The sequence below is a fragment of the Eurosta solidaginis genome, chromosome 4 (assembly GCF_040869045.1).
Source record: "Eurosta solidaginis isolate ZX-2024a chromosome 4, ASM4086904v1, whole genome shotgun sequence".
Classification (NCBI taxonomy): domain Eukaryota; kingdom Metazoa; phylum Arthropoda; class Insecta; order Diptera; family Tephritidae; genus Eurosta; species Eurosta solidaginis.
Window position 1 is genome coordinate 32,510,246 of NC_090322.1, and position 14,429 is coordinate 32,524,674.

General features: G+C 34.1%; 1 protein-coding gene across 1 annotated transcript in view; it reads left to right on the plus strand.

Moving 5' to 3' along the window:
* The first annotated feature begins 11,181 nt into the window (after window positions 1-11,181).
* The window catches only part of LOC137249554 (uncharacterized), a 404,307-nt gene continuing 401,059 nt past the window's right edge, over window positions 11,182-14,429 (plus strand). The window contains exons 1-2 of the mRNA XM_067781183.1: window positions 11,182-12,026; window positions 12,790-13,792. Of these exons, the coding sequence (XP_067637284.1) occupies window positions 13,767-13,792 (26 nt within the window). The 5' untranslated portion in view covers window positions 11,182-12,026; window positions 12,790-13,766. The remainder of the gene's footprint in view (window positions 12,027-12,789; window positions 13,793-14,429) is intronic.

Genomic DNA, 14,429 nt, shown 5'->3' on the forward strand with positions numbered 1-14,429 from the left:
TCGGCATAAAAAAAGTAGGTCCCGTCCGGCCAATTTGTAGGGAAAATCAATAGAAACATGACGCAAATTGGAAGAGAAGCTCGGCCTAAGATCTCTTCGGAGGTTATCGCGCCTTACATTTATTTATTTTTATTTGTTTGTCTCCAAAGCTCTCAGCTGAGTATGTAATGTTCCATTACACCCGAACTAAGCCTTCCTTACTTGTTTTGTTTTTAATTACAAATGACGAATGATGAATGATAGACCTCGGTCTTTAGACTTGGTCTAAGATTGGTTGCCTGTGTAATTCCTAAGCTAATACTTCTAGGCAGTATCCGTTAGCAGTTTTATAAAATTTGTGCTTTTGATAGAAAAATAAAAGAATTATAGAAATATATATCACTCATCTTGTTGTAAACAGATGTAACTCAAAATGTAAGTTTTTTGTGAAAATGCAATTCAAGTTTTGTCACATTATATGGTTGAATACTCCGCCTAATTTCTATGGCACTGAAGTGAATGGCTAATTTTATGTTAAAAAATATTTTTATAATAGTTTGAAGAATTTTCTATATTTTTCCTCTGTATTTTTCATTAAAAATTGATCCACTTTACTATACAAATATTATGCAGCCAAATACAACTTTCAGAATAAATTCATACGGAGTATTCCTGAATACATCGGTGTAGTATAAAAATAATAGTAAATAAATCATATTTTTATGGTGTCACATATACAGATTTATTTCGGATTGATTCATCTTACATTTAAAAATCAAAGCAATTTCAATTACCGAAATTTATAAAACAAAGATGCATAGACATCTATTTCCGCTAGTTTCATCTCATTGAGTGTAATACGAGACTGAACATAGTGTCGTCGGCTAGTTAATAATATTGTATCATAATATCTCAGAAAATTAGAATTTCACATTACATCAGCTTACAATAAAAGGTACAAATTTTACCTTTATATTAAGTCGCTTTCATGTTTGTCCCCTCATTTCCATACGAATTTTTAACACACGGAAAAGTCTTTTTCGGTAACTTCCCGTTGAGCTAGACACACAGACACACAGAGATCTGAGAGACGTTACAATGCAAATTAAAAAAAAATCCGCTAGGTGACGCACGGATCGAGATATACAGAAAATTAATTTTAAAATGGAAATTTTGCGATCGACTTTTAACTTGATCCAGAGACCTGAAACTTAACACATAGTTTGCGAGTCGATGGCACTACAATTAGTGGAAAACAAGATGCCGCCAGGTGGCACACGAATCGAGATAAACGAAAATCCCTGAAAAAACACAGGGGATCTTGCGATTGATTTTTGAGTAACTTGCCGGTGAGCTAGAGACTTGAAACTTAGGCCGTGTGTCTGAACCCGGTAACAATGCAACATTTGATCAAAAAAATGCTGCTAGGTGGCGCATGGATCGAGATATTAGGAAAATTAATTTTAATTTGGGAACATTTTAGTCCATTTTTAACTAACTTCCCGGTTACCTAGATACTTGTAACTTAGCACGTGGTTCGAGACCTAGTGACAGTACAATTTACAGGAAACCAAGTTCCGATAGATGGCGCGCTAAGCGAGATAACTACAAATTCTTGAAAAACGAGGGGAATCTTGCAATCGATTTTTGAGTAATTTCCCGGTGAGCTGGAGATATGAAACTTGAGCCGTAAGTCAGAACCCGATGACAATGTAATATTTTATCAGAAAAATTCCGCTATGTGGCGCTTGGATCGAGATATTAGGAAAATAAATTTTAATTTGGGAATTTTTCAATCCATTTTGAACAAACTTCCCGGTAACCTAGAGACTTGTAACTTAGCGCATAGTTCGAGACCCGGTGACAATACAATTTACAGAAAGCGAAATTCCGTCAGGTGGCGCGCTAAGTGAGATAACTATATATCTTTGAAAGACAAAGGGAATCTTGCAATCGATTTTTGAGTAATCCCGGTGAGCTGGAGATATGAAACTTGAGCCGTAAGTCAGAACCCTGTGACAATGCAATATTTTATCAAAAAATTCCGCTAGGTGGCGCATGGATCGAGATATTGAGAAAACTAGTTTTAAACTGGGAATCTTGCAATCGATTTTTAACTAACTTCCTGGTAAACTAGAGACTTGAAACCTGAAATATAGTTTAAAACTATTTGACAGTGCAATGTTTGATCAAAAAATTTGAGCTACGTAACGCACAAGTCGAACTATTTAGAAGATTAGGCCATACCTTCATGGCTAGCCTCCTGAGTGTTGCCGGTGTTGTGTGATTCCACCTCGTTGAAGGCCCAACTCAATGCACGTCCTTGCATACTTTTAGGCGTACGCGACTTTCAACACGATTCTTTTAGACTTTCAGGCGTATGCGAATTTCACCACGACTTTCAGCTGTGCAAATTAAGTAGCTGACAAACGAGGTGGAATTCTCTTGTTATGATGCGAGGTGGAATTCTGTTGTTTTCGCCAGTGTTGTCAGCGAAAATTCCACTAATTCTATTAAACCTTGCTATTTTGAACAAATAAATAAAGATAAGAATTTTCACTTAGGAATTACTTAAATTACTAATCAAAGTTGCAATTGCAAGTACTAAAAAATTTAAAATAAAAAGATGATAAATTTAAGGACTACCTTTATAAAAATGGACCAAAAAATAGAAGACAATTTTTCCTTTAATACGGGCATAGTCTTGTTGGATTTTGACTAAAAACCTTTAACAATAGCTCTTGTAAAAAATTTTGGGTTTAAAAATTATAAAGGTAGAGTGCGTGTTTAAATTTTAAATAATCAATTAGTTAATCCCAAGGACATGGTTTGCCTTAAATCCCAAGATTCTCTTACAAGAGCTATTGTTAAAGTTTTTTAGTCAAAATTCAACAAGACTATGTCTGTATTAAAGGAAAAATTCCCTTCTATTTTTTCAAAATTTATCAAATCAGGGCGTACAAATCTGTATGATCAACTTTGGATGAAATTCTCAGGAAAATTTAATAATATACTTTAGGGAAACGTACTTATTGCGATCTTAACGGAGTGATTGCAAGCCCCTAGCTCACCAGACCAATACGAGCTTCTATGGACTAGGTAGGCAATTGAAAAGTACAGTCCTCTCTCGTCAAACGAAAATCATACTCTACAAGTCAGAAGCATGGACGATGACAACATCAGATGAAGCGGCTCTGGGAGTGTTCGAGAGAAAAGTTCTTCGAAAGAAACCTCTACGCTTTGGCGATGGTGAGCACCGGAGAAGATTTAGCGATGAGCTGTACGAGCTTTACGCAGACATCAACATAGTCCAGCGAATTAAAACGCAGCGGCTGCGCTGGCTAGGCCATGTTATGCGAATGAAAGATTACGATCCGGCTCTAAGAAAGTATTTCTATCGGAATCCGCCTATGAATGTAGAAGAAGAGGGCGGCCCCCACTCCGCTGGAAGGACCCGGTGGAAAACGATTTAAACTCCCTTGGTGTGACCAATTGGCACCAGTTAACCGAGAGAAGAAGCGACTGGCGCGCCACCGTTTAAACGGTTAAGCGCCAATTAAGTAAGTAAGATCACTAGGGGCTTATTTGACCAGCAAATCAGATTAATGTTGATATGTTTTGCCTATTGTATTTCGAGAGATTGTTTAAAGAGTGGTACGAAGGAGGCAGTCAACTGGGCAAAGATTTATGGAGATTATGTGACAAACAAATTGGGGGTTGTAGAGGCAGCGAATAAATCAACACTAAATATACTTTAAGCAAAAAAAAAAAACTGGCTTTGACCAAACAAGATGGACGTATTCCGGTAAGATTACTCAATGAGTTCAAGTCACCACTCAAACATACCAAAGACAAGATGCCAATTGTATTAATTGTGAACAGCTCTAGGAAAACATTTCAACTAACAAGATTGATTTTTAAGATGATATCACGTAATGGACGAAAGAGCTATAAGAGTAAGGCGAAACAACTATTTCTAAAGTACGCATGCATATTTGACCACAATCCAAATATCCAATTGATACTGGTAATGCGAGGCCAATCCGTCAAGCTCCTCGTAGTGCTCAACTGGCCGAACGGGAAGTTGTGAGTCAAATCATATAATAAATGTGCGACAACGACTTAATCGAACCATCAGCTCGTTCATGGAGCTCAGTGGAAGTACTTGTGAGAAAGAAGGATGGAAAAATGCGGTTTGGCATGGAACACTGGAGGTTGAACGACGTCACGAAAAAGGATAGCACCAGACTTAAAAAGTGGCTATACGCAAGTGGAAGTGAAGAAGGAAGACAAGGCGAAAACGGCCTTCAGTTTCTGCGATGGTCTTTGGTAATTTACAGTGATGCCCTTGTGCCTAGGTTATGCACCAGCTACTTTTAAGAGACTTATGGATCATGTACTAAAGGACTACATTGGAAAATATGCTTGGTGTACCTTGATGATATCATCGTATCAGGAAAGAACTTTGAGGCACATCTAAACAGCTTGGAGGAAGTACCAGAGTACCATAGAAGAGATTCATATCTAAAATCATCATCTGATACGTGTTAGAATCCAACTCGACCTTCAATTGTATATTCCAGCTTACCATCTTTCTCAATTGTCAAGCCATTAACATGACAATAAATGAAGGTATGACGCAAAAAAGCACAAGCGGTTCCTCAGTTATATCTACAAACAGGCGTCGGAACTCTATGTCAGGAATTGCCCGGCGAATCTAGTTCTTAAAGAAAAATACCCAGAAATCGCAGAAGAGGAACGCACTCTCCCTATCCAGAATAAACCCCGACATAAAAAATGTATGTCCTACTTGCAATGTGTCCCCACATAGCACCAACCCTCTCTTGTAATGTGGAACAAATGCCTTTAACACCCCTCCAACTATGGTCTGCCCCTGTTGAAACTGCAGGTTTCCTTGGACTCCCGTTATAGGAAATTGATGACAATTCGTGATCGGCTGCACCTATTGCATGGGACGAAGCTGTGCTACAACATCAACAATAAAAGAAGGGTTCGGGAAAGCTTATTTCTTAGACCCAACCAATGTTAATTGTAAAACCAAGTTGGCGAATGTTACATATGGAAGGTAAAGTAGCAGACCCTTCTAAAGTGTCTAGAAATAAGTCAAAAAAGGGACATCAGTGAGCTAGAAAAAAAGTGGGTTTCGAAGTCTTTCACTAATAGGAAAAAACTTTCTATAAAAAGTTGTTTAGTACGCTTTTTTCTATAACCCTATAAGATCCTCTCTATAAAATAAAAATCACCCTCTATAAGTCTCTCATTATACCTGCTCTGATGACGACAGAAGATGCGATGTTATCTGGAGTTTGCGAGAGAGAAGTTCTCATGAAAATGTATGGTTCTGTTAGTGATGACAAAAGAGGTTTAATGAAGGGCTGCATGAACTTAACACAGATAGAATGGAGAAGAGACTCTCCGGCTCAGAAGTAGTGCCGTAGTAGTCACCCGTATTTGGAATCATTGGAAGGCGGAGACATCCACTGAGTTAGAAAGCCAATAACAACATGCAACCTGCTACATATATTTGAAGAAGAGAAAAATATGAATTTTGCAACAAAAATTGTTGCTCTAACAAGCACTTTCAGTTATTTAATCAGATATCCCTAGAAAAGCCAAATGGCTCTAATCAAGTAAAATAAAAAAAAGAAATAAGTAATTGTTTGAATATACACATACAAGCGCAGGTAGCTTGATATATATGGATGTATATGTGTATGTAGGGGCAGATTCATGTAAAATAATAAATCGTTTAAAAAAATTTTAATATCAAATTTCGCTTCGCCAGCAAAAGCAGCTGCTTTACAAAATATACAGTAACGTGCGAAACAAAACCAATAAACTTAATAACCGCAGCTTTTTCCTTACATTATTTCACCTAAGCGACTCACAGGCACTTTTTTGTTTGATTATGAAAGAGATGGCGGTAGGTAAATAAAATTTGAATTATTTGCTGTGATAAATAATTTAGAATGACAAAGTACGAAGTACAACAACAATACTAAGGGCAGTTTTCTCAATGTGCGGTTAAGCATCTTACCGACTCTTAGCCGACAGGTTGCTTGAATGTGGTTATCACAATATCCGATTAGAGAGAAATTCGTCGGTTAACAGTCCGTAAAGTTGATCGCCGGTTGGTTTGCGGTAAACTAAATAATAACCTAAACAAAGACCAGCTATTTGTTGATTTTTTGCATTCACAATCATATTTTTGTGAACTTCTTCCAAAAATTATTCACTATTATCAAATTAACTGGTGGTTAACGGCTAATAAAGCTGCGGTGAAAACGATTTGCTTTGATTCGGTTAAGATACCAACAGTTAAATGCAACAATAACCGCACATTGAACAAACGGCCCTAAGAGGGTCGTAGTTTAGTGGGTTGTTACAAATACAGTCGAAATTATCTTAGGTTATTATATTAACTTGGTTATTTGGCATCCAACTTTTAGAATGGTTATGCCATTATTATAATTACTTCCAATATCCTTTTGAGGTCTGCAGTCGTTTTTATATAGTTCTGTCTGTAAGCAGAGTTTAAGCCCCTTAAAGTATGCTTCTTCTGAACCAAAATATGAAAAACTGCTATGGAAAACGACAGTAGCGCGCAGTAGGCCTTGGAAGGAATCAAGGAATTTCTCAAGACCAAAATAATGACGTACCAATATTAAGGCATCAAACCATACTTATCTAACTTAATTTAACATTTTTTAAAGCTCTAGCATCTATGTATGTGAAACCACCAATACCAATACTTAGCTTAATCAAATTGTACTCTGTTTACGAAATATGTACTAAAAAATTTTGTGAAAAATGTTGAGTGACTTCGAGTTGGTTTCACAAATGAAATTAAATGAAACGAGGGTCCGTATTACGTTTGACGATCCGTGTTCGAAACTCATTTTTTAAATGACAATAGCTGTGAGAAAGTGGTTTGGAACAATGACATATGTATACTAGCGACATATAGCACTAGTTAGATCCATGACCTATTATAATATTCAGAAAAAGTTTGACAGTTCCGTAGTTATCGTTTGAGTGAAAATGGTTTTCAGTCACTGATAGTAAAACGCAATTCGTCCGTTCATACCTTGCAAACTGATTGAAATATGGATAATAATTTACAACAGGGGTCGACTGACAAAAATATAGGGAGAGGGGTGTCAAACAATGACCCTTGACTTCAATATTTATAAACCTATATCGGTAAAAAAAAATTTAGCTCTGTCAGTAGATATTTGCAGTCGAAGTTGACAATTTTCTGATAAACTCGGAATTAATTCGGACCATCTATGGTTTTTTTCATTTGCTACTGATTGAAGCCAACCGAAAAAATCGATAGCTTCTACCGATAGTGAATAAAATGTTAGTAATGCTAATCCAGCTATCCCTCAGCCTATCCGTCAAAAGGCTCATCCTCACATGTGTTTTGCAAGTATAAAATAGCAAGGTATAGCCTAAATAAGCGTTGCTACGCCCATTTTTTAAAATTGTTTAAAAGGTATTTAAAGTCGTCCTTACGATATTGTAACTCTTTTAAGCATTAACATTTTATGTTTATAAGTTATAGAGATATCACGTCAGATGTGTCTCCAAAACGCAAGTTTGTACTTTTAAATGCATAATGGGCGTGGGTTTCTACCAATTTTAGCTACTTTTTCCTGGATCAGATCCTCTTTAATAAGGAATGATGTATGCCAAATTTCGTCACTTTAGCTTCAACCGTTCTAAAAGTATCCCTACGGAAAGTTGACTTAAATTCTTTAAATAAGTACGCGTTGACACGCCCATTTTTCACTTTATTTTTTTCTTGAGATTTTATAATCTCTTCGTTGACAATCTTCCTAGCAAATATCAATTTGGTATTGAAATATCTAAGAATTTTATTTATAGGTTTTAGATTTATTTTTTATATATAAAAAGTGGGCGTGGTTATATACCGATTCGGTTCAATTCAGGTAGAAGCTTTTAGAAATAAGTATGTACTTCAAATTGCTATTGCAATAAACTTGTAAGGACAACTTTGGACCGTTTGGCTGACGGAAAGGCGGACAGATGGATGAGCAAAGGTAACTTAAACTTTTGTTTTGGCTGGGGCTGCTGAACTTTTCGGTCGAAGCTACAATTTCTTTCGGTAGCGTTTACCTATCTCCTTTTCCGTGAAGGATCTATTGAATTTAAGTCGAAAGCGTAATGCCACACACGTCGTACCAAATTAAGTGAGGTGAAAAACTGGAGAGACAAGAAGTATGCATGTTTATTTTGAAGCACAACTCATCTAGGGAAGACTGGGTCTGTTGCTTTTATTGTGCAGTCGTATACGTGGGATACTATCGTGGCTCCGTGGAAAAGGGTGTGTGTAGAAATCAAACTCCCACTACAGTGGGCACCCTAAGTCAGCCCGTGTTTATTCTTTCATGATTTGCATTTAACGTTTTCCGCTTGGCAAAACTGGTTATGATGCTAAGGACTAAATTATGAGCCTTCATAAAACTGTTGCCAGATTTTTTCAGAACTTTCTGACTATGTCGCAGTTGTCGATATACAGAGATAGAATACAAATACATATATCGAAGCATTTAAATTGCTGCTTTTGTTTTGCACCGTACTGTATATGAACATGCATTCATACGTTGATAAATATTTCAATACATACATATTTATGACTTTTTTAAAAACACACACACACATGTAAATATGTAAATAAATGTGTTCAAAAGCAGCAATAACAACTCAACCAACAGCATTACAAAAGCAGCAACAATATACTACATACAAACAGCCTTACATACTTACCAACTGAAAATATTTATATGCATTGAGCCCTTCCTGACACTGCCTCAAACGGTGAATGAACTTTTCTCTTATTGTTTTTGTTTTCGTATGCTTTCCGCTATCATACGTAATATTTCAATATCAAGCACATACGCAAACACACCTTTGCAAAAGCATACGTGCTCAATTAAGCAAAGACCACCGGCAGTTGTTGCTCTTTCTAAGTACAGAGGTGAACCGGCACAAAAGCAAGCACACACGCAATAACACTCAGTTGCATTTATATAAAATTTACTCTTCATATGATGAACCAAAGCGCTGTATTGATGCAAAGAGCGCAAGAGTAAACTCCACAAAGAGCTGTTGAGAATTTCGCTGCAAACGTCGTCGTCAACAGAGTACATTCAACGCTGCTGTATCAGCAATTTCATACATACCAGTTGCCCATTATTGTTGCTCACGTTGTGCGATTAATGCCGCTCTGCTTGTAGTGTTTTTTGAGTGGTATTTGTACTTTGCCGTCGCAAATCACAAAATTATCGTCTTTTTAATACGTTTCGTGCGCTGCCGCTGCCATTAAAGCCGTCGCTGTCGTTGCTGTTGCCATCTTTGGTATACCATTTTATTATTACTGTTGTTATTTGCCGAAGACGTTGCCGCTGTGACATTTAAAGTACGCGTAGCGAGAAAAGGCTTGAATTTTAGTGTTGCGCGTACGCGGAAATTTGTTTGTGCAATAATTTTGCATTGCAAAAAAGAAAAATTAAATAAATTTGAATGCAAAAAATGACAAAAAGAATTCGCGTGTATCTAATAAGTTATATGAATGAATTGAGTTTCAAAAAGTGAAGCGCATGAATTGGTGAAATTAGCCGAAGCGCTTAAACGGTACATACAGTGAAAAAACGAGGAAACGGAAGTGAGCGACGATCTCGATTTGAGGAAAGGCCATTTTTAAACGGCAAAAGTCAGCTGACAAGGCATTGGGCATGGCGTGGGACCACTTTGCGGATAAGTGATTTAAAAAAATTTGAAAACTGAAATTGTTTTTGTGTGCATTGCAGCAACTTTTATGTGAAATTAAAAAAGTGTGAGGTTAATACGATAAAAGTGAAAAATTTGTATAAAAAGGCGAAGAAAATTGTAGATATTTTGAAATTGAAAAAAAAAAAAAATCTGAATTGAAGATGCAGCATAAAGCCTTTTAGTGTCTAAAGTGCACGCCAAAATCAAGTAGACAGAAATTATGTAATTTGTACATACAAATCGCTCATTTTTCTGAATCTTTTGAGATTCCAAGAAATAAATTTAACAAATAAGTGCAGTCAAAATTTGTATAAAAAATGTGAAGTATGCATAACAAAATCGTTACGAGGTAACAATGCAAATTTTTAAACAAACAAATTTTTGTGCAGTAAAAGTTTGTAAAAAAATTTCTTAAATATCACGAAATCGTTTCCAACGAGGTGACCAGACCAATTCTTAAACAAACAAACTTTATACGCAAATAAAAAAATAAATACTGAGGTTTAAATTTCGAATAAATCTATTCAATTTAAAAAAATTGTGGTGAGAGGTGACAAAAAAAGTGTAAAACAAATGTTTAAAGTAAGGGCAAAAGAAAAAATTTTTAGTGGCACAATTTCGTTGGCATTATTTTGAAAATTTGATTTGAAATAAATGTATTGAATTTACATAAATAGTAAATGAAAAATTGAATTAGTTGAAAAAAGAAACAAATGAAAAAAAATTGTGAAATAGTTTTTAAATATTGAAAAAAAAAAAACCAAAAACTAGAATAAATTAACAAAAAAAAAAAAAAAAAGCAAGAAGTCACCAAAATTTAAAGAAAATCAGTACAAGCACAAAGTGGGCAAATGCAAAAATATTTAAATAAAGAAAATTATTAAAAATTTTTGTTGTTATATCGGCCTACTGATTTTAAGATCGCGGGTTCGAATCGAGCTCAAGGCCTAACAATAATTTTTTATCATTATTATTGTTATGATAAATTTTTTCTTAATTGAAAAAATTTTTAAATTAGAATAGAAGAAAGAAAAAATTTTAGACAACTGCCAAAGCTCGTTGTATAGATCCATTTCGGGAACTGCTAAATTCCTTCATCGGCAACGTTTAGGCGCCGCTGCTATAACCATTCAGCCACCGCTGTGGTGGCTGAATGGTTATAGCAGCGGCGCCTAAACGTTGCCGATGAAGGAATTTAGCAGTTCCCGAAATGGATCTATACAACGAGCTTTGGCAGTTGTCTAAAAAAAAAAAAAAAAAAAAAAAAAAAAAAAAAAAAAAAAAATTTTTTCTTTCTTCTATTCTAATTTAAAAATTTTTTCAATTAAGAAAAAATTTATCATAACAATAATAATGATAAAAAATTATTGTTAGGCCTTGAGCTCGATTCGAACCCGCGATCTGAAAATTATTAAAGCTAAAAAATATATATCTAAACTGTAACAGTTTCATTACAAAGAAATAAAAATAAAAAAATTCTGGGATGCACAATCAAGATTATCAGAAAAGAAGTGCTTCAGAAAAGTTTTGAAGTAAAATAAAATTTTTAAAATTTTTTCGCAAGCAAAGTGCAAAAATTGTTGAAAAGTGTTTCTGAAAAATTTTGCAAACACTCTTAAATTGAAAAAAAAAACAGCAAGTGTTTTTGAAAAATTTTTCCAAACACTCCTAAAGCTTAAAAGCTCTAAAAAACGACAAAAGTAGCAAAAATTGCTCTAATTTTAATTGTAGCGTATAGTTTTCGTCAGCTGGCATCTCACATCAGCCACAATTATATTCACCACACAGTGTATCAAAAATATTTATCAAACGCAGCTTGTAATCCAAATGGTTTTGCATTAAAAAAAAGTGGCCAAATTGCAACTAAATGCGTAGAAGAAAGAAAATTTTATATATAATATACACGAAAATAATGCAAAATGGCTGCCAAAATAGGCAGAACCAAAACCAAATGTGTACTGTGGTGTAAAATCAATGAGGTGAATTTGAAGACTAGTGTAAAGGTTAAGTGTGGGGTAAAAATATGATTGGAAATACCGAAAGTTAAAACAGCAAAGCCTCATAAGAAGTGGTGAAACAAAAATAAATTCATTGATAAAAACATAAAAAGTTATAGTAAAAACCAGCAATTAAAGAAAAATCGGTTTGCAAAACAACAACAACAAAAACAATAAAGCTGTAGCATGAACCAAGACTTTTTAGCTGACAAAAGGATAATTTTTTAAGATGTAAGTACTTTTTGAATCACATATTTTTATGAAAAACTAGTGTACTTTTTCCTGCCCAAAAACTGGTGAAGTGACTCTCAGAGGGACTTATCTCTCTTTACCATTCTCGTCTACTTTATCCTCCATTTTCCTTCTCATTCTTGTCCATCCTAAAATTTCTACAAATATAGGTACCTCTGCAAGTCAACCCGTTATTGTCTGAACACTTCATAATACTTTTTTCTACAAAATCAATAGTAAACATTTTCAATATACTCTAACAACTATCAAGGTTTTTAATTTGAATAAGTTTTTAGAAATGAAGGATGGGAAATACGCTTTTCCGTATACAAACTACTATAGCGGCTAAAAAATAGTTTATTGATTATAATATAAAAATAGTTTATTGCTTATTTGATCTCAAATTGATCTTACCAAGATAAGTGAAACCCACCAATATGACATTAAACCAGAGGTTATCAGCTAATGAAATAGTTATCCGCCTTCACCTATGCAATATTATGTACTTATACCATTTTATAGCACATTTACAAAATATTTTTTGAGTGTTAACAAATATACGTGCATATGTTCCGCCTCGCTGCCCGTAAATCACCGACTAAATCACCACTGTTCTTACAATAATACTCTTACCAATACAGTCACAGTTTAAATTTTAATGAGCACTGCATTAAACTATGATTTAGAATTTTTTTCTTGAAGAACATACTGTTATCATTTAAAATTATGACTTTTAAATTAGTTTTTCCCTCTTTCTTTTCAGTTTTAGCGCTGCCACAAGGAAAATTGCAAACAATTTCTTCGAGGCAATTAAAAGTGTTTTATATTAAGGTGTAAATTGTAAATAAAAGTAAATTAAAAATATTTATATAAGTACATTCAAAAATAACCACTAAGCCATAAAATGAAAAGTAAAAAAATTTAAGTTTAAACCAAAAATTGTAAATTGCAAAATCTATGATACCCCAATTGTGTTCAACTCTCGCACTATTATTATATGAAAAGTATTTCAAAATATTGCTTGTAAAGAAAACTTAAACTAAAATAATATTACGTATACGATAAATAGCATTAGACAAATAATATAAAAAAATTACTATAGACGACATAAAACCAAACAAAACATATTAAAAATCAATGCAATTATTCCAAGAAATTACAAAACTTCAAAAAGCTGCATCTTGAAAACGATAAAGAAAGGTGGTAAAAAGTTTAAACAAAAGATAACGCAAACAAACGACTATAAGATACAAAAAAATAAACAAACAACTCGTTAATTAATATGTACACGAGTTTCAATTAACAAAAGCTTAAGAAGCAAAAAAGAAAACAACGAGATAAACAAATATAAAGAATGCTCAAGTGAAAAGTGCAACTTTGTAAAAATTACAACAAAGAATGTAAATTTCAAGAGTGCATGAGAAGTGTTTCACACAAGTAAGTGTTGCAAAAGCGAATTTAAACAATTCTTTGCTAAGAAAATATTTGTTAAAAAATTACACAACAAAATATTAATAACAAATAATTCCGTTTTATACATCATTTTATTACAACGAAATTTAATAAAATAAATTGCTTAGCCAAAAAAAAGGATATATACATAAATATAATAACACAAAATATGGCATTCAATAAATGTGAGTTGTAAAGTGTTTGTTGTTTCTTTGTTCTACGAAAATTTTCTGCATTTGCTTGAATATATTGTGTAAAATCAACGAAAAATGACGCATTTGGTTGAAGATGCTGCCTGCGGATAAACAGTTAAGGTAAGTGTCAAGAGCATTGTATATAACCACGTAAATACCTATAAGCTGATAAATCTGTTTTCGTAAAGAAACATGCTAATGGCAAACATTCTTTTCAATAAAAAACTTTAGCTAATATCACTTTTCTTAGCATTTGATATACACATATGTAATAGTTTGGAAACTTATTTTGTTTGAAAGATGTGACAAAAATCAGAGCAGCCTATCTTAGAATGGATGTATTTCAGTGTGTTCAATCAAAAAAGAGCTTTCTATATGACAGTTGGGGAAATTTATTGTGTTCTAAATTAAGCTCTACCAGAATGCAGAAAGACCACTTTAAGTTCGAATGCAATTTAGCCTTTTCAAATGCAAGCATAACAGCGATGACATTTGGAACGTTTATTGTATTTCAAAATGAAGATTTAACAGGGAGCAAAACGTACTTTTTACTGGATGTTTTCAAATACCAGCATTCAACAGTTGACAGTTTGGTAGTTTATTGTGTTTCAATATGCAGACCTTCAGGGCGTATGAAAACTTTGCAGTGGTTTTAAAGATAATTGTTTTGTTGTTGCTTTATCGGTTTATTGTCATGTAAGATCGTGTATTCGAATCGAGCTCAAGGCAAACTTGGTTGTTGCTTTATTGGTCTATT